The 23,301-nt window shown below is 36.4% G+C and overlaps 1 protein-coding gene across 4 annotated transcripts in view; it reads left to right on the top strand.

Annotated features, from left to right (window-relative positions):
* The window catches only part of WDR72 (WD repeat domain 72), a 220,893-nt gene extending 198,911 nt beyond the window's left edge, over positions 1–21,982 (top strand). For 3 of the 4 annotated variants that reach the window (XM_038580460.1, XM_038580459.1, XM_038580462.1), the window contains 2 exons: positions 13,446–13,550; positions 21,597–21,982. In XM_038580460.1, coding sequence (XP_038436388.1) covers positions 13,446–13,550; positions 21,597–21,880 — 389 coding nt within the window. In that variant the 3' untranslated portion in view covers positions 21,881–21,982. Of the gene's footprint in view, positions 1–13,445; positions 13,551–19,041; positions 21,535–21,596 lie in introns of those variants that run through there. The other variant, XM_038580461.1, reaches the window with a different exon arrangement.
* Positions 21,983–23,301: the final 1,319 nt, after the last annotated feature.

Genomic DNA, 23,301 nt, shown 5'->3' with positions numbered 1-23,301 from the left:
TTTCCTTTGGAGTGTGAGTAGTAAAGGAAAAAGGGAGTGGCTCTCTGATTTGTCCCAGTGGCAGTGAACAGCCAGCAGAAAAGCAGACACAGTTAATGCTCAGCTGCTCAGACCAGTCAAGCAAGCTACCGAGTCCCAGCTGTGCCTCTTAATGTTTTCTGATTGCACCTACTCCTCAATCTGTGAACTGTTTTCTGGACTCAGATTCATCAAGCGCTGCTGCTTTAAAAACGCATGTAGGCAGGCATCCTAGGATATGCCATTATAAGCTGCTGCCAGGGGATCTTCTAGGAGATAAATGGAATCTGTGTGAAGTAAATTAGTGTGAACCAGTCAATCTGAGTGTCAGCCTTGAGCCACTTCCATGGATAACTAGCTGGCTGACTGGAGGCCAGGGTCTTCTGCCATATGTGGGTTGGAATATCTGAGATTGTTTCTCAGGATGCGGGGGATGCAGGGCTGTTTATTCTTGGAAGAAGGCCAATTTGATCTGTGTTTTAGATTTGTCAATGAAATGGACTTCTGAGGCATTATTGTTTACCTCTCTGCTCTGACTATACTGAATGCCTCTAAGTTGAACTTCTTTATGAGAAAAATGAGAGAAATGCCCTGGAGAGAACTGCTTCTTTCTTGTTTGAGCTGCCATTTTGCAGACTCCAACTGTGCTGGGCTTGGTCAAACCTCCTATCTGAGATCTTTAGGTTTTAAAACAAAGTAATAACCATAATTTGGCAAAATGAGTTTAATCCAAATCTCCTCTCCCTATTTGCTCTTTGAGGAATAAATCTATGTGATCTTTAATTCATGAAGAAAGGGAGGTTCTATGCAAAGCCTGATGATCATGATTCCCTGTAGATAACCAGCATGGAAAATCAAATTTTGGCCATTAGAGGAGGGGGGAAAACCTCTTAATAGCAATAGAATGAGAAAACCTTTTTAAATAACTTAACTGTTCCATGGAAAGAATTTAGAGACAAAAAGCACAAAAAACCAATAGAGTCTAAGAATTATTATTTAATATGATTAAATGATAAGTATAAATGGTTCTATTATGTAAAAATCATGTTTCCATAATTCAGTATTCCTTTAAAGATCATAGTTTGTTCTTACATTAAGATTACAAGAATTCATTTTATCTAGTTATATTATGACAAATCATCTTTATTTCTTTTTCCTTTATTATATTAATAAAAATTTTTATCGCCTTTAGAATCAGTGAGATGGTTAATCATAGAATGTAAATGTATAAAATAGAATGAGAATACATTTAGTCTTCATATTTGGGGAATATTTTTTAAAGATTTCTCTCCTCCATCTCCAGGGAGGCATTTTGCCTTTCAGAGAGAGAGAGAGAGAGAGAGAGATTGAAGGGGAGAGAGAGAGAAATTATTTAGGAATAAGAACTTGGGCAAAACAATAAATGTTTAAATATTCAACAAGTAAGTGAATTTTATTTTTCTGGTCACCTTTCCTAGACTCATGTATCTATAAGGTAGCTTTTGAGTACTTTATGTGAAGGTACCACCATTATGGAGTCCATAGAGACACATTCCATATATAAGATACCTTTCAGTATATAGAGTGTGTCTGTGGATGTTAGATAGCATGAATCATAGCAAAGATCAAACCAAATGCTTTAAAAATTGAGTGACCCTTTCCTTGAACTAATGAAACAAAAATGGGATGTCCTGTGAGAACAAAATTTGTTTTATGCCTGTACATTGAGTTCAGAGCAATGAAATCCCTAGTGTAAATTTAACTTTATGATTTATGAGAGTGAGGAAAGGAGAGTGGAAATCGGTGAATTTCCCTTCTGTTATAAGGACTAGATACAATATTTTGCAATGTATGACTTGCTTTCTATAGCTCTCTGAAGGGAAAGGAAGTGAGCATTGTATAAATGATGCTTTTGCCTAGGCATCTCCCTCAACGTGGTCCACCCAATGTCCACATAACCTTATTCCTGTAGAGAAAGTCAACTTCCCCAGTCATTGCTGCCCATAGGTGCATTAGACTCATCACATTTGTGGAACAAGAATACTATCCATGGATTTCCAATTATCTGACACAAGCTAAGGAAGATGGAAAAAGGCACACTGAGTCAGGCCTGTGATTCTTCTAGCCTGGTCTTTTGATTGCGGCACTAGAGCTCAATATAGAGAAGCAAAGTTGTCCTCATGACATCAGCCTCAAAATTTTAAGATGTGTCTCAGTATCTTTCTTCCCTACTAACGTAATCCAGCGAAGTAGTCATATATAAGATGCAGTGAATGGAGTAAGAATAACACCGGCCAAATTAAGGTAAATAAAGTGCTTGAGAAACACAGAAGGGAGAAAAATTAATGTTACCTAATGGGTTGATAAAGACTTCATGGAAAAGGTGGCATTTGAATTGAGTCTTAAATAAGGGGGAGAATTTTGACAAGTAGAGATTCACAGACGGGGTGAAAGAGGTTATCTCAAGCTGGGAATCTTTACATAGGCACTGATGTAGAAAATAAATGGCAAATCCAGGGGACAATGTGTACTCTCATCTAGCTATGTAGTATATATCAGAGTCTAAGATAGGAAGGAGTGGAGAAGGCCAGCATCCAGTGAGAAACTTCTAAATGTGCACTGAGAGGGCAGCCCAGGTGGCTCAGTGGTTTAGTGCCAGTTTCAGCCCAGGGCGTGATCCTAGGCTCGATCCCGAGATCGAGTCCCACGTCGGGCTCCCTGCATGAAGCCTGCTTCTCCCTCTGCCTGTGTCTCTGCCTCTCTCTCTCTCTCTCTCTCCCCCGCCGTGTGTGTGTGTGTATCATGAATAAAAATAAAATCTTAAAAATAAATAAATAAATGTGCACTGAGACTACATTATAAAGGTATTCAAATCCATGACTCCCTGAATTCCCCATTGCCAACTGAGCAGAGGCGCTTGCAGATTTTTCTATGCAGAAGCTACATGATCAGATCCTGGTTTTAGGGATATGAGTCACCTCAGTTTAAAGAGTTACTAGAGGGAGACACATGTCTTATCAGGCTATTAAAATAGAGGAGTGACTCTGGCACTGGAAAGTAGGGTAAGAGTAGAATTACCTTGAGGGGTTAGATGAACTAGAGGTGAAAAAATGGCAGTCATAGGTGTATATAACTTCTTGATGAGTTTACAAATATCAGTCACGTTCCTCTTCAGATTTACTTCCATGCTGGAGTCTTGGTCTTCCTAATTTCTTCTTGAAATGCTCTGATATGATGTAGATTGTCCTTCCCGCTAATTCTTCCCAGACCTTTGGTTGGCCTCTTAAATATCACTGTGTCCTGTATTGGCTACAGTCTCTGGAGGCACATACAGGGGACCTGATCCAGAGGCCTGCTGGGCTCGTTTGTTGGTTTTCTTATGGTTGGTTTATTGTGTTGACTATCCCTTTCCTAAAGTGCCCGCCTTCTGTTAACCATTTGCCTATATTTTTACATTGGCCTAATGTCCTTGAGTCACAGTCAATGATAGCTCAGAGCCATGTTCTTGTTACATATACTTGTAAAACTTGGATCATGTTTCCTTTAAATGGTTCCCAGAATTTACTACACTGACATGTGTACACAGCATGTATTCCCAGTGATTCAGCCTTGCAATTGTTTTCTATAGTTAATCTAATCGGTCTCATATTTCACAACTCAGGAACTCTTAGTGTTGTCTGTAGTCCCGGATATTTTCCTGTGTATTCTTCCAAACAATTTGTAAAAATTTAGTAAGGAATATTTTACACTGATCTGTGACACTGTTTTACACTGTCTTATCTAGACATATCTGTCCCTTACCTTTTGTTACCTATTACTTAGCTCTGTAATTATGATAACACCTTTTTTGTATTGAACGTAGCTTTCTGAAAGTCTCATCATATCTGAGTAACTGGTTTCCTTTTATCTACATGCATGTTTGCTCTTTAAACATTGCTTTCTTTAGGTTTGTTTCTCTTTCCCTTTATTTATAGGTGCCACTGGCTTGCTTAGTATCAAAATGAGAGTCTCTTCTTATCAAGGGCATTTCTATATTTTGGGCAACCATCTCTTAAAGATATTAGTACAAATACTGAATGTTATGCAGTGACTCAGTTTGAGGATTTGAGAAGGCATCTTTTAATGATTTATCCCCCAGCAAAGTTAATATTTTTGAAATGGCTACATTTTATATGCATGACCGTAAGAAGCAATCAATCCCAACAGACCACCTATGTTTTCTCTGTCTTGTGTGAGTGCCTGTGTGAGAGAGTGATGCTTGCTACCGATTATATTATAATACAGTGGTTAAGCACATTATTAGCATCCAAGCATATCTTCCATTCAATTTCAGTAAGGTCTTGAATACACTAACATACCATTTGATGTTGTTCAAAAAAAATAAATCACTTTCGGAGTAACCAAGTCTAATGATACAAAATGTGGTAACTTAGACCTTTTGTTCCTTGCATCCTTCTTAATGTTGACAAAGAACTAGAAAACTAAGGCGTAGTCTAGATAATTTGATTTCCTTATTTTCCATTTCCTATCTAGGAGATGAAAGAGCTCTGACACTTGATTAACCATCTGAGACAAATGTTTTCCCCTGAGATAGAGACTACTATCAGCTGGGAATTTGAGACTGCCTGCCAACCATTCTCCCCAAGCTGATGGTGTCATCTTAGGTTCGGCCTATGGAAGGGTTGCTGCTCTTATGAATTCCAATGGTGGGGCCATTTGACAGTTCCTCCTCCTAGTGATTCAAGAGAAAAATGTTTTTGGTATTTTCCTTATGGAGAACTGTGGACTTTGCTGTGTTTTAAATTGCCCTCTGCTGGGAATCCTTATCTTAAGTTCATATATAAATCACGTTTATCTCTAGTCTCAAATGCTAGCTTGATGCTCTTTTGATTGAAGTGACTCTTTTGTTTTCCTGACCTTCTAAATTTTCAAATGCAGGCTTGGAAGTTTACTATAAATTTCCTCTTAGAATTCTCCCATAATTGACTGTTCTTCAATTTACCAATATGTAGGGATATATTTGTTTGTGTCTTTGAAATCTATTCCTGCCTTCAACTTCTTGAACTTCTGAACAGTAAAATTAATGCATTTGTGTATTTACCATAGGATTTGGTCCTTATGAGAAAAGTCAAATGACTTTTGCAGAACCTGGATGCATGAAGAGTGTGAGAGTTAATTTCTATACATTCTTAGAACTCATCCATCACCTATACTTCCTTTTAGTGATGACAGAGTCCTTTCAGATAAGATGTCCCTGAATCTCTTTGTCTTGAATAATTATCTCTCTGGTTTAGCAAAGAAAGCTGGGATTGAGCTTGCTGATTTGACCAGCTCATTTCTTGCATCCAGAAATTATCTTCCTTACCAAATGATACATAACTATAAGAAATAATAATAAGTAATATTTCCTGGAGTTATTTCCACTCTGAATTTATTAAATAATGTTCAAGGACCAAAGTTGAGGAAATTATTTTGATTTGATGTTTTAAAAAAAGGTTCCTGCTCACCTGCTTACCACCTCTCTTGGGAACACTGCTTGCCAACAAAATGGTTACTCTAAAGGAGTACGTAAAGAAATCCAGGCAAGACTCTCACTGATAACTCAAGATTTACCCTTATGGGGACTGAGGAAATGCAGCAGAAAGAGAAGAAAGAGTTGCATCATTGCCTGTTATTCTCCTTTCCTATTCCCAACTTACCTTACACATTTTCTCTGCCGGACCCTCTCCATGCTACCTGCAATCTGTCCCTATAGTCTGTTTCAGTCTGAGAGTTTAGATAATTTGATTAGAGTTGGTTTTCATGTCAGGCTTGACTAAGACAAATGACTTCATGGGCCCCATCCTTACATACAAAAGGAATAGAAAGAGTTGCCCTTTAAGAGATTTGACTTGAGGAAAATACAATTCCACAGGAACACCGACCTCTACATTAATTTAACAAATAATAATTGAGAACCTCTTCATGTCTCTGGCCCCAAAGCCAAGATGGAGCCCATCCTCAGAGGAGTCTAGTGCACATGAAGCCTAACCTAACTCAGACCATGTAACGTCCAAGCCAGGTCTCATCCACTGCATTGGTGCTTCTTGCAATTATTACATGGACCCACTTAATTTCATTTAGGATGATTTATCTTGTATTGAAGTTCATATTTTCCAAGCTGATTAATGAAGAGAGGGGTTGTTTAAAGAAATTAATTACATAAATATGATTCTAAAAAGGATAAGATATAACGTATTTTTTAAAAGATTTGGTTTTAACAATGTGTTTTGTACCATTGGTAAACATCTGACAGATATTTTTCTATCCCAACAAGTCAGTTTTTTTTCAGAAGTGGCCATACTGTAGCCTCGGTCCTTTCTTGGCCCTCTTTCTGTAGGGCTGCCTCACTAGCAGTGCAGCTACCCAAGTATCCCTCTGAAACTGCCTTGATGTCCTCTGTCCCTCAGTCAGACTGGACACTGCCACTTGTAGAAAAATATCAATCTTACTTCATTCAGAAAGAGCTTCAGAAGTCCTTACTATCGCCAAGGCTAGTGTAGTAGCCACTTATCATCCTGGTATACTGTTCAATGATATACTGAGTGGTAGGTTGGACTTGGATTTTTAACTGGAGGAATATTTGAGTCTCAGAGCCAGAAGATGTCAAGAAAATTGTCCAGTCCAACTCTCTCATTTTATTGATAAAAGGACCTGAGTCCAGGAGAGTGAAATGACTTGCTCAAGGTCATGAAGTTACACTATTAGGACCAAAGGTGGAATTTAAAAAACAACAGATATTCTGGTCCTATTAACTGAACTTTTGTCCAGTACAACATATTTGTCCCCAGGAACTCAAAAGTTCATGTCTATACTGAAATTATTGATACTCATTTTTGCTCCAATGAATACATATATGTGGGTGCTAAACAGTGAAAAATTTTATTTTTCATTCAGAAATAAGGCAGAGAGGGCCTCCTTCTTTAGGCAGACTGCCTGTGACATTAATAATAGATGATGGGGTTATTTGGTTTGTTTGAGCTGTAAACTCTAGGCCTAACCTTAAGATTTTCTTCTTAAACTACAAGTGAAATTAATCATTGGATTTTAATTTTTAGGAATGTTCCTTAGCAGTTTCAATCAGTCATTTCAGAAGTACTCTGAGTACATGCCCTGTGCCTTGCAATTGGCTAGATATGTGCTCATGTGTTTATCAGCCTTACCAAAGCATCCCATTGCTCAAACACCCTGGATGATGGGGGAATTTATATATCTGGGAAGAGTAAAGCATTGTTTAAAAAGATTCATTATGTGGCACCTGAGTAGCTCAGTTGTTTAAATGCTCAACTCTTGGTTTTTGGCTCAGGTCATGATCTCAGGGTAATGGAATGGAGCCCTGAGTCAGGCTATGTATTGGGCATGGAGCCTGCTTAAGATTCTCTCTTTCTCTTTCCCTTGGCCCCTCCCTTCTGCACACACTCTCTCTCTAGAATAAATAAATCTTTTAAAACAAATAAATAAATAAATCTATAAAAAATAAAGATTCATTAATTAGGTATCTTTTTCATCACTTATATTTTCCTTCCTGCAAATAGCTGGCTGATCCAGCCATGCGTTTCACCTGTAGAAGTTAGCTATAGATAGATTTTTTCCCCCTTAGACTAAATAGTCAAATAGGATTTGATCCTGTGTGTGTGTCTCTGTGTGTGTGTATAATACACATATATCCCCAAAATATTTAAATAAAATAGCAACTTTAATTCTATACATCTAGTAAGGATAGCAAAATAATAGTTACTCTTCACAACATTTTGGAAAATTTATTTCTTTACCAGTTGAAAATGTCATCTTTAAAGCAATTCATACTAGAAAATGTCATCCAGAAAATAATATCCCATGTCTGATTACAATTGCAGAAAGATAGCAAAAACACATAAGTCTAATGTTAATTCATCTTGTTGAACTTGTCCATAAGACAGTAATTAGTTACAAAGAAGTATCAGATATTTTATTTAATTCTGGACATCTTTATATGATTTTTTCCCCAGGTTCCAGTCCACACTGATACAAAATCAGCCTGAAACCTGATGCAGGATGCAGCTTTTGCTATTCAAATATAATCAAGAGGTCCTATCACTTGATTATCTCAGTAGATACTCTTAAAGTAAGGGTAATAAGTACATAGTTCTTTAGGTAGATATGTTTATCTTATAAGACATCTATCCTGAGAGAACCACTTTGTGAAGTGAATTTGGGGTCTATTCAAATGACATCCTTTTTGTTTATAAATATGGTGTTACCACTTTGTCTTTTCATTGATTTTGTCTCCCTCTAATCTAAAATATATTGTAGTCTTTGGTGATCTGTGAGTATTGCATTAGTATTTACTTCTTGAGTTTAATGTAGCTTTTCTTTCTTCTAAGCCTGTAGAAAGTTTTTGTTTTTTTTGGTTTATTTGTTTGTTTGTTTTTCAGTTGATTCATAATGATGCCTTAAGATTGAAAAGAGAGGGATGCCTGGGTGGCTCAGCAGTTGAGTGTCTGTCTTAGGCTCAGGGTGTGATCCTGGAGTCCCAGGATGGAGTCCTACATCGGGCTCCCTGCATGGAGCCTGCTTCTCCCTCTGCCTGTGTCTCTGCTTCTCTCTCTCTCTCTCTCTCTCTCTCTCTCTCTCTCTGTGTGTGTGTGTGTGTGTGTGTCTCATGAATCAATAAATAAAATCTTTTTTAAAAAAAGGTTGAAAAGAGACCTAAATGATCAACCAAGGAAGTAATCAACTCTTGGCCACGATATTGAGCTACTAGGTTTGAACTCAGGTGCTTGGCTTCTCAGCCGCTCATTCAACAGATCTGAGAGGTCTTTTAGTCTTTCCTGAGTACTGCAACTTGTACATTACTTTATACCCTTGAATAAGATGTGATTAAGATTTTTTCTGAATTTTATCTGCTACTAAAGTGGTTTATTCTATTCAGACTAGAATTTCAAACTGTTATATCTTTTTATTAATGGGTTTCTATAAATATCCCCAATACTTCCAAAAAGTCCATACGTATGATGGATGGGATCTATTTTTAAATCATTCATAAGTCATTGTATTGAAAACATTATTTGCAGTGCAGATTTTATTCACACTGTAAATGATATGGATTTTTAACAAGGGCTCTATTTAGTCTATAGTACTGGGCTTGGTTGGAAGAATCAGCTGCTGTATGTGGAGGTGAATGAACATTTTTTCAGTGATCATTCCCTTGTTGGGGTCGGAGGGAATAGTTCTTGGAATTGTTTGCAGTCTAGGCCTTGCCACTTTAAAGAACTAATATCATCTTTCTGCAAATGATGACAAAGGAAAGTGGGAATTTTCAGAGGTTAACTGAAACCAAATTAGAGAATAGAAGGGGGTGAAGAAGCATAACCACTAATGACCCTGTCACTACATTGTCTTACATTAATCTTTCTATAGTGTCTTTGTCTTTCTCTGGCTTTCTTCTGCTGCTGAACCATTCATTTCTTTAGGCTGTTAGAATCATACTCATAGTTAAACACATGATAGTCAAATACATCCATACAAAGTACATGGACGTTTCTATTTAGCTATTAAAGATATTACAAAGATATTTAGCACACTGGCCTTTCAGTTGTCAATATTTTGAGGTATGTGATGAGTAAATGGAATAGCTTTACATCTCTCAGTGGTAGAACTGTCAAGAAGAGTTTGTCTTTTTTGCCCCTCATCTCCCAAATGTGGACTATTTCAGAATCCATTACAGAGGAAATAAACAGTTGATTTTAAGTTAAGAATGAACCTAACAATCATTTGCACTATATCGATGTCAAAAGTATCTCTCTGCCAAGCTTTAAAATGCATCTTCAAAAACTACTGAAAATATCCAAGAACTTTAGTGATGAGCTACAAATGGACTTTGGTATTGATAAATAAAAGTCAATATGTATAGTGAAAGGACAACTTACTGTGATAAATGGGCCCACCATCAGTAAAGATCAAATTATTGACTATTTAGGGCAAGGAAAAACCTGTCTATAGCTAACTTCTACAGGTGAGAAGAATTAGCCACAACAGCAATTTAGGAAAAGCTCAAAGAGACAACGTTAGGAGAATTCATTAAAAATGCATAAAGTAGGCAGCAACATTCTGTTAAATACATTTGTGACACTGGGGCTAATGTACTTTTTTTTTTTTTTACCATGCCTGGGTTCATACCTTCTTTCTTTTGCCTTGAATAAGCTCCCTTTGGGCTGCCCATATTCCTTTTCAAGGATATCTAATTCAAAATTCATTTCCCAATCCCCCTATTGCAGAATTACTTCTGCATTCCTAAAAACTATGTCACTCTTGGAATATTGTCTCAAACACTCCTATTGGTTACTTTTCAGTATACCTCAACTAGATCACAAGTTGTATGAGGGCACATTAAAAGTGCCTTTATTTTTTTTACCCTTCACATAGTCTAGCACAGAGCTCTACCCATAGTAAGCACTAGATCAATACTTGTTGATTTCATTGTTTTTGAAATGATTCATTAAGGAAGCCTCAGTCACACATCATGTCAGAGTTTAATGATGAAACATCACAGAAAACACCCAAAAGAACAATTGCAAAGATTGGCTTATCAAAAGAAAAAAAGGAAAGAAAGAAAAAAAAAGTGGAATGGCAATAATTAACCTCTCCAGTGTCCACTGCTCCCAATTGACAGAATGTAGGTATTTCTTCTATAGTAAATTGAACCAGATATTCTATACATTAGCCAGTAAAAATGACAAATCTTGTACCATCTCAAATTTGGAAGCCAAAATGTAATTAAGCAAAATACCTTAAGAATAATCCTTTCTATTCTCCTACACCCTCCCCCCCACAAATGACACCCTCCAAAATCAGAGACAAAAAGAATTTCATGGTACCTACTAGTATGAGTATAATGAAGATCATGCAGCTACAACTACATCTAACTTTCTGACTTTCTTGAGAGGTTTGGGATGTCAGTTCCTCCTGGGACCACTTTTTTGCCACTGGAAACTGTTACAGGCATTTACTTTGTTGTTCTAATACCATGTTCTCTTCCTTCTTGAGGGTCCTATGTCTAGAATGGAGTCTTGCTGGAAGAATAAGCAAATCAATGAGTGGATGAAAGTTTTAAATTATGAAAGAACAATGTATGGGATGACAAGTGGAATGCATTTGCCCAAATAAACACAGATGCTAACTCACTGGTTGTTAATAACAGATTTAGCTGTAGGATTCATTCCCTATTATAAATATCAATGCAAATAGTTCAGGAAATTAACTATATAGAAATAAAGATTATTAAAACAGTCCTAAGGCACCTGGGTGGTTCAGTGGTTGAGCATCTGCCTTTGGCTCAGGTCGTGATCCAGGGGTCCTGGGATCAAGTCCCACCATTGGGCTCCCCACAGGGAGCCTGCTTCTCTCTCTGCCTATGCCTCTGCCTCTCTTTACGGAAAGAGAAAAATTTATTCTCTCATGAATAAATAAAATTTAAAAAAAAAAAAACAGTCCAGTAAATCTTGCCCAGTGTAATATAGTTTTCCGTGACTTTGATGCATTTAATTATCCACTTCAACATGTTACAAAAATCGATGGATTCAAAAATAATTTGTATGATCTAAACTGAGAAAAATTAAAGGCAGCTACACCAATAACTACTTAGGACTTAGGCCATATGTGTCTCTCCTCCAAATTACAAACTAACCCGCACCATCATTTTACAAATTATCTCAAGTGGACCTAAACAAAAAACTGAATGGATCTAATTGAAGATAATTCAAAGCACATATCCTCTTGGATCAGGAGGACATCTAGCGTGATACCTCTGCTTCATTCATTTGTTCACTCATTCATTCCACAAATCCTTTAAGAATACCTCCTATAGCCCAGGGCAGATAAAGGTGCATAAAACAGACATGGTACCTACTTAAATTTTTTTTTGGGGGGGGGGATTTAAATGCCAGAATATCATACATTTTTCCCATGTTTTGTTTTCAAATAAAAGGCTTCAGAGAAGCAGTGATTTCAAACTCTATGCTCACACTTTCAGAGAACAGAGGAGAACTATCTGTGTTCTGAGAGGACTGGTGAAACTCAAGAGAATTATTTGGACCAGAATTATGTTACTAGTCTCCTTTAAAGTGTGTATGTTGGGCTTCAAGTTATGGTCACCAATGCTGTATACATTCCATGGAAATAAGATGAGGAATGTTAGAGGTGTGAGCTCTGCTAACACTGCTTTGGACCTTGGGTGTGCTCCTTTGTATCACTTATTGAGTATGGATGTGAAGTGACACAGCCTCCAGCCTTTGCTCTGTCATTTCCTAATGGAGGTTTAGGAACAGTGGCCAGACCTACTCCCCTGTGCCAACAAACATATCATTTCATGTAAGGCTTATATATTTCCTTTCTTACATTTATGGCCTATAAATAATATGTTGTGTGTGTTATCAAGACCTGAAAAGACAGTAGTAGTGTTTACTGCAGCAATTTGCAATAGATAAAATTAGCAGTAGTCAATAATATACATATTTATGTTGTTTGGCCTCAGACAAGTAAGTATGACATAATTTATATTATTGTGGGCTTGCTTTGTTTTGTTCTTCACTGAGTTTTTTCATGAAGGCAATGTCCACTTTTCCTGACAAGTGACTCCTTGAACAAATAGAACATGGAAATATGTTACTTAGGGAGATAATTTAGACCAAGTATTATAACTTGTGCAAAAAAATGTGGAAACTTGAGTCTGTTTCTCTAATGGAGCTGGTGGTGTAATGTGTTTATAGGAAATTTTAGATTTCTGTACTCGTTCCTGTTCCTATTCATATTTCTATTCAGAAGATAATGACAAGTTGTCTAAAGTCATCATTAAAAACATTGGCCCTCCTTATTAATCATTTGCCAAGTATTTATTCTGTATTTTTAATTTTATTTGCATAGGGCTTTTATTTATTTGTTGTTTGTTTTGGTGTTTGGTTTCTCATTTGATGAAGAAGTAACAAAATGCATAGAAAGTGTTCATCAGCTGTGATTTGTGTGACAAAATGAACCACTGCACCCATGCAGAGTGGCTCTTTCTAACTAACCAGCCTGATATTCTTCTGTCTGTGTCCTATGGCTGTTAATTGAGTATATTGTTTTAGATTTATGCATTAAAAATACGATTTCTACTTTGGAGGATCACTTTGTTACTTTGTAGCTTTTAAGCTGATGCCATGAACTTATTTTTCTTGTAAGATAAAGTCTCATCTATAGATTTTTCAACTAATTACATGTCTGCCAATACATACTTAGAGGATACATTTTATTTCAATTTATTATTTGTGTTTACATAGTGTGTCCCTGGAAATATCTGGGCAACTGAAAGGAAATGTTTTAATAGTGTTTATTACTATTTTTTCATCGCTCTCTTTCTTCTCTCTCTTTCTCTCTCTCTCTTTTTTTAATAGCTGCAGTCAGTCCGGTCAAGCATGACAGCAACTCAAACTCGGCAAACTTCCAAGACACTGAGGACATGCCTGACAGATGTGTCTTGGAAGAGTCTGAGAGTCCAGGTGAAAGTCATTTAAAAATAGTCAAGTATAAAATGATAAATTTGACACAGCTTTGGGGTCCTTGGAAGGGGGTGGCAGGGAGGACATTGTGATGCCGTTTGCTCTTAGCAGCTGCACTGTCAAATGAATGGTCACCTCCAGGGGTCACAGTGTGGGGCTGTTACCTTTTCCTCTCTCATCAAGAATTCAGTTGGAGGAAGTACAAAGGCTTTATGACCGAGAAGGGAAGCTGACACTATTAGTTCATTATCATCAATTTTTAGGCTAACCTGGTTAAGAGAGGCCAAGATTGAAAACTGGAGAAATGGTAGCATTTTAAATATTCACGTAATGGGATCAAGCGGAAGTGGAGAGTTAAAGAGACACAGATTACCATCATTGCAAGCTATTTGCCTTTCTAAACAGAGACAGCATTCTAACGGGGACGCAAGGATTTTAGCAGAACAGTAATGGACTCAGGGACACGTCAACTGTTGAGAACAAACAAAACAAAAGGAAGTAATAACCCTTCCTCGTGCCATAAAATTTACCCATGTCCCAAGTTACTTAGGTTTGTATTTTCTTTGTAGAAAGAATAGAGATGTAGCAGAAGGATAGAGGCCAGAAACCCTTAAGCAGGGATTTTTCTTTCTGTTCTTGTCTTGTTTCGAAACATGTCTAGTCTTTAACAACTAATTAAGCAAAAGGGGAAAAAAAAAATCCTGTGAAAGTTGAATGACATTCCCGGATCAGTACAAAGTCATAAGGTGCTAGAAGGGACCTTATTACCATGAGTGAAAGAGTTAACTATCTCCCCCCACCAAACGTTTTCCTTTCCTGTTTTCTCTGGCTGCCTGTGTACCCTCGACCCTCTTGCATCTTTGTGTGCTGATCCTTGTATCAGATTTTTGATTCATCCTCTCTGTGGCCTGTCAGCTTAGTTAAGAGATTTCCAAATCTTGTAGCCTTCGCTGACAGGGGGCAGCTGCAAACAGTCCCCTGATCCTTCCCCGAGGAGAGCTACTGAGATTTAATTTTCAGTGAAAGGTGCAGCCTGCAATCTATGTCAGGTCCCCTAAGTCATCTCGGAACCCCAATAGGCCCAGTGGCGATGGCATTGTATTTCAGTTCCCTCCACTACACCAAGATTCCTCAAAAGATGAACTGCTGCCGTGTGTCTGTTCTCAACCACACTTCTGCTTTAGCATCCCATGGAACTGAGAAATGGCATCTTTTTCACTGACAGAAATTTTTATCAAAATATTAAGCCCACCTCCTGCCATAAAATCTGAAAAACAAATGTAGGTTAGTCCCACTCTAAAAGGGAGATGGCGGTGATAGCATCACATTTCTATTAAATTATTTTAAAACTGCTTCTAGTTTTGACAAAAATGACCTAATTTTGACTAGATTTTTAAACTGTCTTAGTAAACAGTTTTCTATCCATCCTAGGCAGTTAAACCTGTGAGTTGAGCCTTTACCTAAGTGTTCATTGTTTTCGGCAAGGACAGACTGGCTTTATGTCTTTTCAAAAGTAGAATAAATTTCAGTCATCCCTCAATATGAGGGGAATTGTAGTAAAATTCAAATATTACAGGGTTTACCTGATTGATAGAAACAAAAGGGTCTATCAAAACAAAGATTAATTAGAAAAGATAGGTACTGATAAAGAATCTTAACTTAAAAAGTGAGTACTGTTCTATACATCGGACATCATTAAACTGGTAATAAAGAATGAATTACTCTGGCTTTTTCCTCTGTCCATTCCTGCATTTTAAGACATCTTGCCTTATAGGCCTAGAAACCTCTGGAGAGTTCACTACTGGTCTCACTGCCTTCCACTGAGAATTTGTGGCTTGGTTGTCATGGAGACATCGTATTTCTCCAAGAATTGCTCATATTGATCCGTGGCCAGGCGTAAATGGCCAAGCGAGTGTGAGGAATAAAGGGGGCTGGGCAGTCCTATAAAATGACCAGGGCTTGTGGGTTGGAAATAAGCTCATAGCAAACACTTAGGTAAAAAGAAAGAAGCAGTTTTATTTTGTTTCAGGATTTCTTTCTGCACTTTGGGCCATTGTCTTCTTTCACTATGAACTGAAAGAAACTTGTTAGTCACTTGTCATGTCAGATCTTTGGTGCTTGTCCTGACACAGCTGTCAGCCTTCCAGCTCTGTGCAGTTCAGGGACACACAACAAAGAGGCAATGACATGAATTATTTATTGCTCCTCGTGTGGATAAAATTCTGTGATAAGAAATTAAGACACTTCTGACAGAGGTGCTTGTTTAGTAAGAAAGATTTTGATGAGAGAGTGCATTTCCTTGAAGTATGAGCATTTGAGAGGGAAAATTCTTAAAACTGAACACGAAGGAAGATATGTGAAATTGGTGGCATGCAGGGACTTTCTTGCACTGTGAAAATAGGACTGTCCACTTCCCAGCATCCAAAAATTAATGAAAAAATACCAAGTCATTCAAATGGAGAGGCTCCAAAACTATAAACATTACTTTAGTTGTTTAGTTACCTCTATTTACCATGTGTAAGTGGGATTCCTCTGGAAAGTACATTTAACCATGCTCTGTTAGAAGAGAGGGCAAAATTTGGGAGCTTTAAGGGATAAGCTTTGGGAAGGTGTCATCAAACCAACAGAGGGACTTCAGTAGCTACGTATGTAATTGCATTGGTATATCCGTTATTCCTTATATGGAGAGGAGTGCATTCAAATCTGAACGCATTGTTCTTACCATTTTCACCTGGCATATTGTGGTTCACTCAAAAGTCCTTTTAATATTTTCATGTACATGCAAAATCCTCCCTGTTACAAAGTTGAATGTGGTCAGTCTTCTAGCTTTAATGGATATTGACCTTACATGGTTTTATCTATGCAACTCTAAATGACTAATATATTTATTACATCATTTTTAATGAACAAACCAGTTGCTCAAATAGCATATAGAAAATGAAAACAAAAAATCATTTTCCCATCCAAGCACAGTTCAAGAATATCGCCTCACATATTGTCCTTTCCAAATAAAATATTTTCTTTGCAAATCCCCTGAACATCCTTTTCCTTTGCTCTTAGAGCTTCATATGGCAGATACCAATTCATTTACGTAGGCAGAGAGCAAAAGGATAGTAAAGCACAGAAAAACCATAATAGTTTTACTTTCTTTAAAGGTGAAGTTAAAGTTTTCTAAACATTGATACATTTTAAAATGTCATTAATGAAACCAAACTTTTTAAGTTTATGTAAAAAATAAGACTGACTTTATGCGTTGATTATCTTTGAATGCAATGGGTCTTGAACTCAATCTGCAGACTGTGTATTTTTCCATTGAGATCGCTGCTTCTCCAGCACTGAGTTGACTAGGAAGACCCATTTGTAAATGGGCCAGAGTGTGCAACTAGGTCACAATTTAGAGGGCTGGTGGAGTGGTTGTTCACCTGATCTCTAGAGCACTCTACCTATTCATCATGCCATCGTGATCTCTTTATTGGTTCAAGCTGTATACCCAGGTGAGTGCCTGCAGTCCATTAAGGTTGGCAAAGCAACTTTAGACTAGAGCATTCTTGTTACTCTGACCCTGCTAGTGAACCTGGAGGTCTTGTCTGATAGGTTAAGGTCTCCCTCAGCAGTGTCTTTTCTTTGGAATAATTCATTAGCAAAGAGTTTTGACTCACAGGTGAATCCCAGATTGAAGTTTCTGACTTAGATTCTGTGAAGTCTACTTGCTTCTTCACTGGCATTTATACATTCCCAAAACCTGTGGGAATATCTTTGATGTCTAGTAATAGAAGCACTGAGGCAACATTGTGAACTTACAGCTCCCCTTTTTTCAGATTTTAGGGCCATTAGGCTTTCTTTCTTTGGCTCTTTAAAGCCTCATCACTTCTGAATCTGAAAGATGCTATCACAAAAATAGTGCAGTCTTTTGCTGGTTAACTTCTTGTTAACTGCTTCATGCACAGTGATGAAAGCTCAATTCCTATTCTCCAGAATATAATAAAAAGTGTTCCTTGTCCCTTATCTTTGCACTCATGATGATAAAAAATTTAGTGTGACATTCGTGATTTTTATCCAAGTGCTAATGAGAGACCTTGAGCTTTTATCACCCTATTGGCTTGGAAAATTAAGAATTTTACTTGCTAGTGCACTAGGGACAGTACATTTAAACAGCTTCAGCTGAAAATAGTGGCAAGAGAGAGCTTGAAAGTCCAAAAAAAAAAAAACGGCATTCAGATCAGTGTTTTCACATCATTCCGAAGTAGTTTATAATCAGTATGCATTCTGGCATTAAGAGAACATTTTAGTCGTTTTTATATAGCACGTTATGTGTATAGATCTATATACATCATTGTCAATCAATATTGCATTTGCATGAATCTGATGAACAAAACTAGATTTCTCACAGTTTCCAGGGGATGTACTACATTGTGAAAAGCCAAGGTGGAGGGCTTTTTTTTTTTTTTTTTTCTTTTACTATTCTAGCTCATGAATCAACAGCAAAAATCAGGTAACAGAAAGTAGGACAGATTCAGGACTGGAGTGCTGGAGATGGCTGATGATGATGCATGAAGCAGAAAAAATGTGTAATGTGTGAGCAGCCCATCAATCATAGCTATCGAGAACACACTTCTTAGGGTTAGTGCTAAAAAAATTGTTCTAGAAGGAGTAAGAACAATTTCAGTAGTAAAAACACATAAACCCTTTCTTCAGTTGTGTTTAATAATATCGACATTTTTAAAAAGCTGCCCAAATGGAAAAATTTAAGCATCAACCTAATAATTTTTAAAAACATGTAAAGTTCTAGGCTTAAACACACACACACACACACACACACACACACACACACCCATTTAACTAAACCAAATAACCAGCTTTTTGAGTCTTTGCCAGTAGGAGTGGGGGTTACTATGCCTGGTCATGTCATTAATATAAATGTATTTAAATGTATTTAGAAGTGCTTAACTAAGATACAGTGCTCCAATATGTTTGCTAGACAAAATAATTTAAATCAAGTGATATTTTTTTAGCCTACAATAATAATCATCCAAGTAGTCTGAAATTTAAATGCTTTTTTGATTCTATAATTCAAACCAGTTTTCAACTAACATTTATAACATTTGATCCTAAAATTGCAGTTGTGGGTTTCTCTGAGAGCAACTGAGATACTTTAAATTTATTAATTTTAAGCCCAAGTCATCTTTTTGAAAACTTTCATCTTTCTTGGCAATTAAAAGAAAAAACAACCTATATTAATAATGTATGCAATTAAAATATATTTACCTGAATCCTAGTATATAAGAAAGAATATTTTTTATTATATTAACATTGAAATTTCAGGATAGAAAAAATATAGGAACTATAGGTAATTCTGTCCTTCATTTTTTTCTCATCCCTTCCTTCCTTTCATCCTTCCCTTTTTTCATTCCTCTCTTGCTTTCTTCCTCCTTTCCTTTCTTTCGTCTTTCTTTACCTAACCATATAACCTGATCATCTGTTTCCTTTCTAGGTAAGCAAAGGCATCATTCATGGATAACGAAGGTGTGCTCCTGCAAGCTGTGCTAAATGGAATCTTATCTATAGGAATCAGATTTGGACAAACTATGACACCTAAACATGCTATTTGTTTACTGTTGTATAAAAACTATACTGTTATTGGTCAAGTTATTAGATTTTAAGTAGATTTGCTAATACTTTGGAAAGAGTGTATAAAAATATAATTACTGATTGAAATTATCTGAATTGATCTAATTTTAGAAAATCATTGTCAAAATCATTCTACATTCCTGCTTCTTACTTTCCTTTAGAATTTCCAACAAGGAATGCCAGTCTGCAGACACAAATTTAACACTGTTTTAGATTTTCTTCCATCTTTTCAGTTGCTGGATTATGTAAACAATATTAAAACCACATTTCTTTTAAATATTGTAAAATACAATGCTTCTAAATTTAATTCTGCCTCAATGTATCTAATCTAAAACTTTACCAAATTTATTTGATTTGTTAGCTTAGGACATTTTGTTTTAGTATATGCTTTAATATGGATCAGTCACCCTGCAGTAAATCTCTTCAAAGCATGAAATGTTGTCAACAAATAGCCAGTTCCATTTAGTCATCAATTAGCCCAAATAAGTGATAGTATAACAGGGACCAATCTTGTGTGATCAGGTTCATTTGGACTTCTAATGACATAGAAGCCAATGTCTTTAGCCAAACGTTGATCTTGTTGGCCTTATAGATGTGAACTATATATATCTACTTAGAGCACATTGCAATTGATGCTTTTTAAGCATAAACTCTGGTAATTCTTTTCCCAGAAAGAAGTTTGACTAGCAGGAATTCTTGAACTAAAATATGCAAAACAATATAAATAGGAACAAAGTGCTCATCTATTAAAACCGTTAGTGATCTGATTTATTTGTTGTGACTTGTATAATTCCTGGATTTATAGAAAATCATAAAAAAGATTATTAGTGTGCATATAAATACAAATATCACCTAATCCATAAAAAATGGAAATAAAATGTTAAATAAATGATCTGTATATCTATCTATCTAATAGGGAAATTCTATTCACTTCAATTTAACAAACATATTTGAGGGCAGCAGCATCAGGTCCTATGCTGGGACACAATGGGGTGATAAGAGAACTGTACATTGGAATAGCATGGTCTCTACCATTAAGGAACTTTTCATTAATAACTGACCTGGATGTAAAGCAGACATAGACCTGTGTTCTTTTTTCCCCCCTAAAATATGATGTCATTTCTTGAAATTACTTTTAAGTTGTACTTCAAAGAGTAAAATATTGTCAATATGAATAATCATGGAAAATTGTCATCCTTGAAAATCATTGTATATACTCTCCCCCTCTCCACCACACCATTGGAAATAGTCCAAAGCTACTTGGAACAAGTTTCAAAATGAAGGTAGAAACCAAAGCAATGAAAAACATTTTCTTACATGCTATGTGTAGACTCTGAAGGCCATTACAAGAAGGAATACCAAAAAACATTTTTGATGATGGCAATATCAAATATGTATATATTGTCTCAAGAGGACAATTTTAATAGTTAAAACTTACTTCAATGTTCAAGTTCTGGGATATTTATTAAAAATAATCTTTGTTTTTAGAGCTATGCTTTATTATTTCCTTTTCAATGAAGATTAAAAATAAGTTTAAACAGTTGCCATATTTAGTATTTTCCAGGTCTAAAGAAACCAATATTGAATCCTTGAAAAATATGTTATAAGTCACCAGATACAGGAAATTAGAACTGGCATAACCATAACATTACTAAATGAGATTTTTAATAATTGTTTGGCATCACATTTTGCAATTGCTAAAATTTAATAATTAATATTAAATGACTAATTATAATATTTTATCAATATGAATTCTGGAGGCCAACACCATTAACTATTAAATTTTTAATTCCTGAAAATGAGAGTTTTAGAGACATTTAAATAATGTTCTCTAATATCCATGTGCAAATGTAGACAAATCCACTAGTCTGTTTAAAAATGATTTCTTGGGGCATCTGTGTGGATCAGTCAGTTGAGCATCTGCCTTTGGCACAGATCATGATCCCAGAGTCCTGGGATCTAGCCCTGTGTTGGGCTCAGAGGGGAGTCTGCTTCTACCTCTCCACACTGCCCATGCTTTCTCTCCCTAGTTCTGTCTCTCTCAAATAAGTAAACAAAATATCTTTAAAATGATTTCTTTATATTAACTAATGTTCAGCAAGTTTCAGCAATGTCTCTTGTAAGGAGAACTTAAAATAGCAAGTTGCCGCACAACTAACTGGATTGACCACATGGTGACCCTAACCTCTTGGTACCACGGCTAAAAACCCAAAACCAGCAGCTTCTTGAACAGGTGTTTATCCTTTCTTGACTTAGCCTTAGGTAACAAGCATAGCAATTGTATTAGCAAGCAACTAATTTGTGTGTGTCCAGAATCTTCCTTGTCGTTGTAATAAATAATTCATTTAAAGAATCATTCTGTGTTCCTCTTTTGGCATTAATCTTGGTGATATTTATGATTATCTATTTCCTTCCAAGGAATATCATATTTTCAAACTTGCAAGTGGGGATTCTGCTACTCTTCAGAGTTAGTTACTGGCTGTGTTGCTGAGGAAAGACTACAGGAAGAATGTAAGTTTAAGGGCCAAGGCCTCGCACCGTGTGTTCAGATACTGCGTCCAGAGCTCCCTCCCAGGGTTCAGGCAAAGATGCTCCACAAGATGGCTTATGGAAAGCAATCTGAACACAGCAAAGCACTTCAAATAGAAGGTAAAACTTATAATATTATAAACTTACAATTAGAGAGGCAGCCTCAGACCTGAAGCATTCTGTTGTTAGTTTAGAAACTAAGTGAAGGCTACTTTGAATATGCCACTATGAGAAAAATGATAGGAAAATATTTTGCTGAATATTAACATTCTACCTCAAGATGATAATAGTTGGGGTGATTTTTATTTTTCTCCTTTCACATTTTCCTCCAATGTTCTATATTTAAAAAAAAAAAATATATATATATATATATATAAAATTATTCAAGTGAACATTTTAGAAAAGATAGTGTTTCTCTTCAATCTTCAGAGGGCACATTATAATAATTGAATTTTTAAGAATGAAGTTTAATGCCATGTGTTTAAAATAAAGGCTTGGAATACATTAATTCTAATTGATTTTGAAATTTTATTTTCACAGAATGGGCTTATTCGTGTAATTTTTTAAATTTTATATTGCACACATTTTGATTACACAGTTTTTTAAAAACGGTACTATATACCTTTTGATTCTCCACAAAATCTTGTTGTACATGTCAAGTACCCAAAGTTGTGTCAAATTAAATATGAAAGTCATTACTTTGTAAAAATGTACATAGTGAGCACTGTAAAATAATTTCAAAATAGCATGACCAAAAAATTTGCAAAGTTAAAGCTTTCTTGAGTGGATTTCTTTCTGATAAAGTTATGTGGCTTTGTGTACACTGGTCCTCAGGCCAATCTATGCTGTGATTTCATCAGCAAGGACCTACAGATGGCATGTATGAGAATACAAACAAGAAATGAACAAGTCTGCCAGTATGAGCGTGCCACTGAGGGTTTCTATCCAACCTTCGACCCTGGAAGACATTGCATGTCACTTCATCTCATCTCATTGGCAGGACAGGGACTTCCCTAGCACGACTCCCTCACTCCTGTCACCCTCATCCCAACCTTCTCAGATCCCTTTTTTTTTTTTTAAGATTTTATTTATTTATTCATGAGAGACACACAGAGAGAGAGAGAGGCAGAGACACAGGCAGAGGGAGAAGCAGGCTCCATGCAGGAAGCCCGATGCGGGACTCGATCTCCGGTCTCCAGGATCACTCCCTGGGCTGAAGGTGGCGCTAAATCGCTGAGCCACCCAGGCTGCCCTCAGATTCCATTTTGTTTTAAATTTTGATGATATGGATTTGGGGATATTAATCTTATGACAATATTGTGTTAAAATGCATTTATCCTGATTGCTGAGGTTTTTGCCACCCCCTCATCTTAGGCCCTGTTCATTAAATCTGGATAGATTCACCTTTATCCCAGAAAGTATACTGCAGGTAAATAGACTGTGACAATTGCATCATTATGAGCATGATTATAATGATACAAATGGTAATAAATAGTTATTTTAATATCCTGCGAAAACTAAAACCATAGACCATTAAGAATGTTTGAAATGGTTTACTTCTAGTGGTATACCAGAGGAAATATTGGGCACCTAT

Source organism: Canis lupus, chromosome 30 (assembly GCF_011100685.1).
Source record: "Canis lupus familiaris isolate Mischka breed German Shepherd chromosome 30, alternate assembly UU_Cfam_GSD_1.0, whole genome shotgun sequence".
NCBI lineage: Eukaryota > Metazoa > Chordata > Mammalia > Carnivora > Canidae > Canis > Canis lupus.
This window is presented reverse-complemented; position numbering and strand designations above follow the sequence as displayed.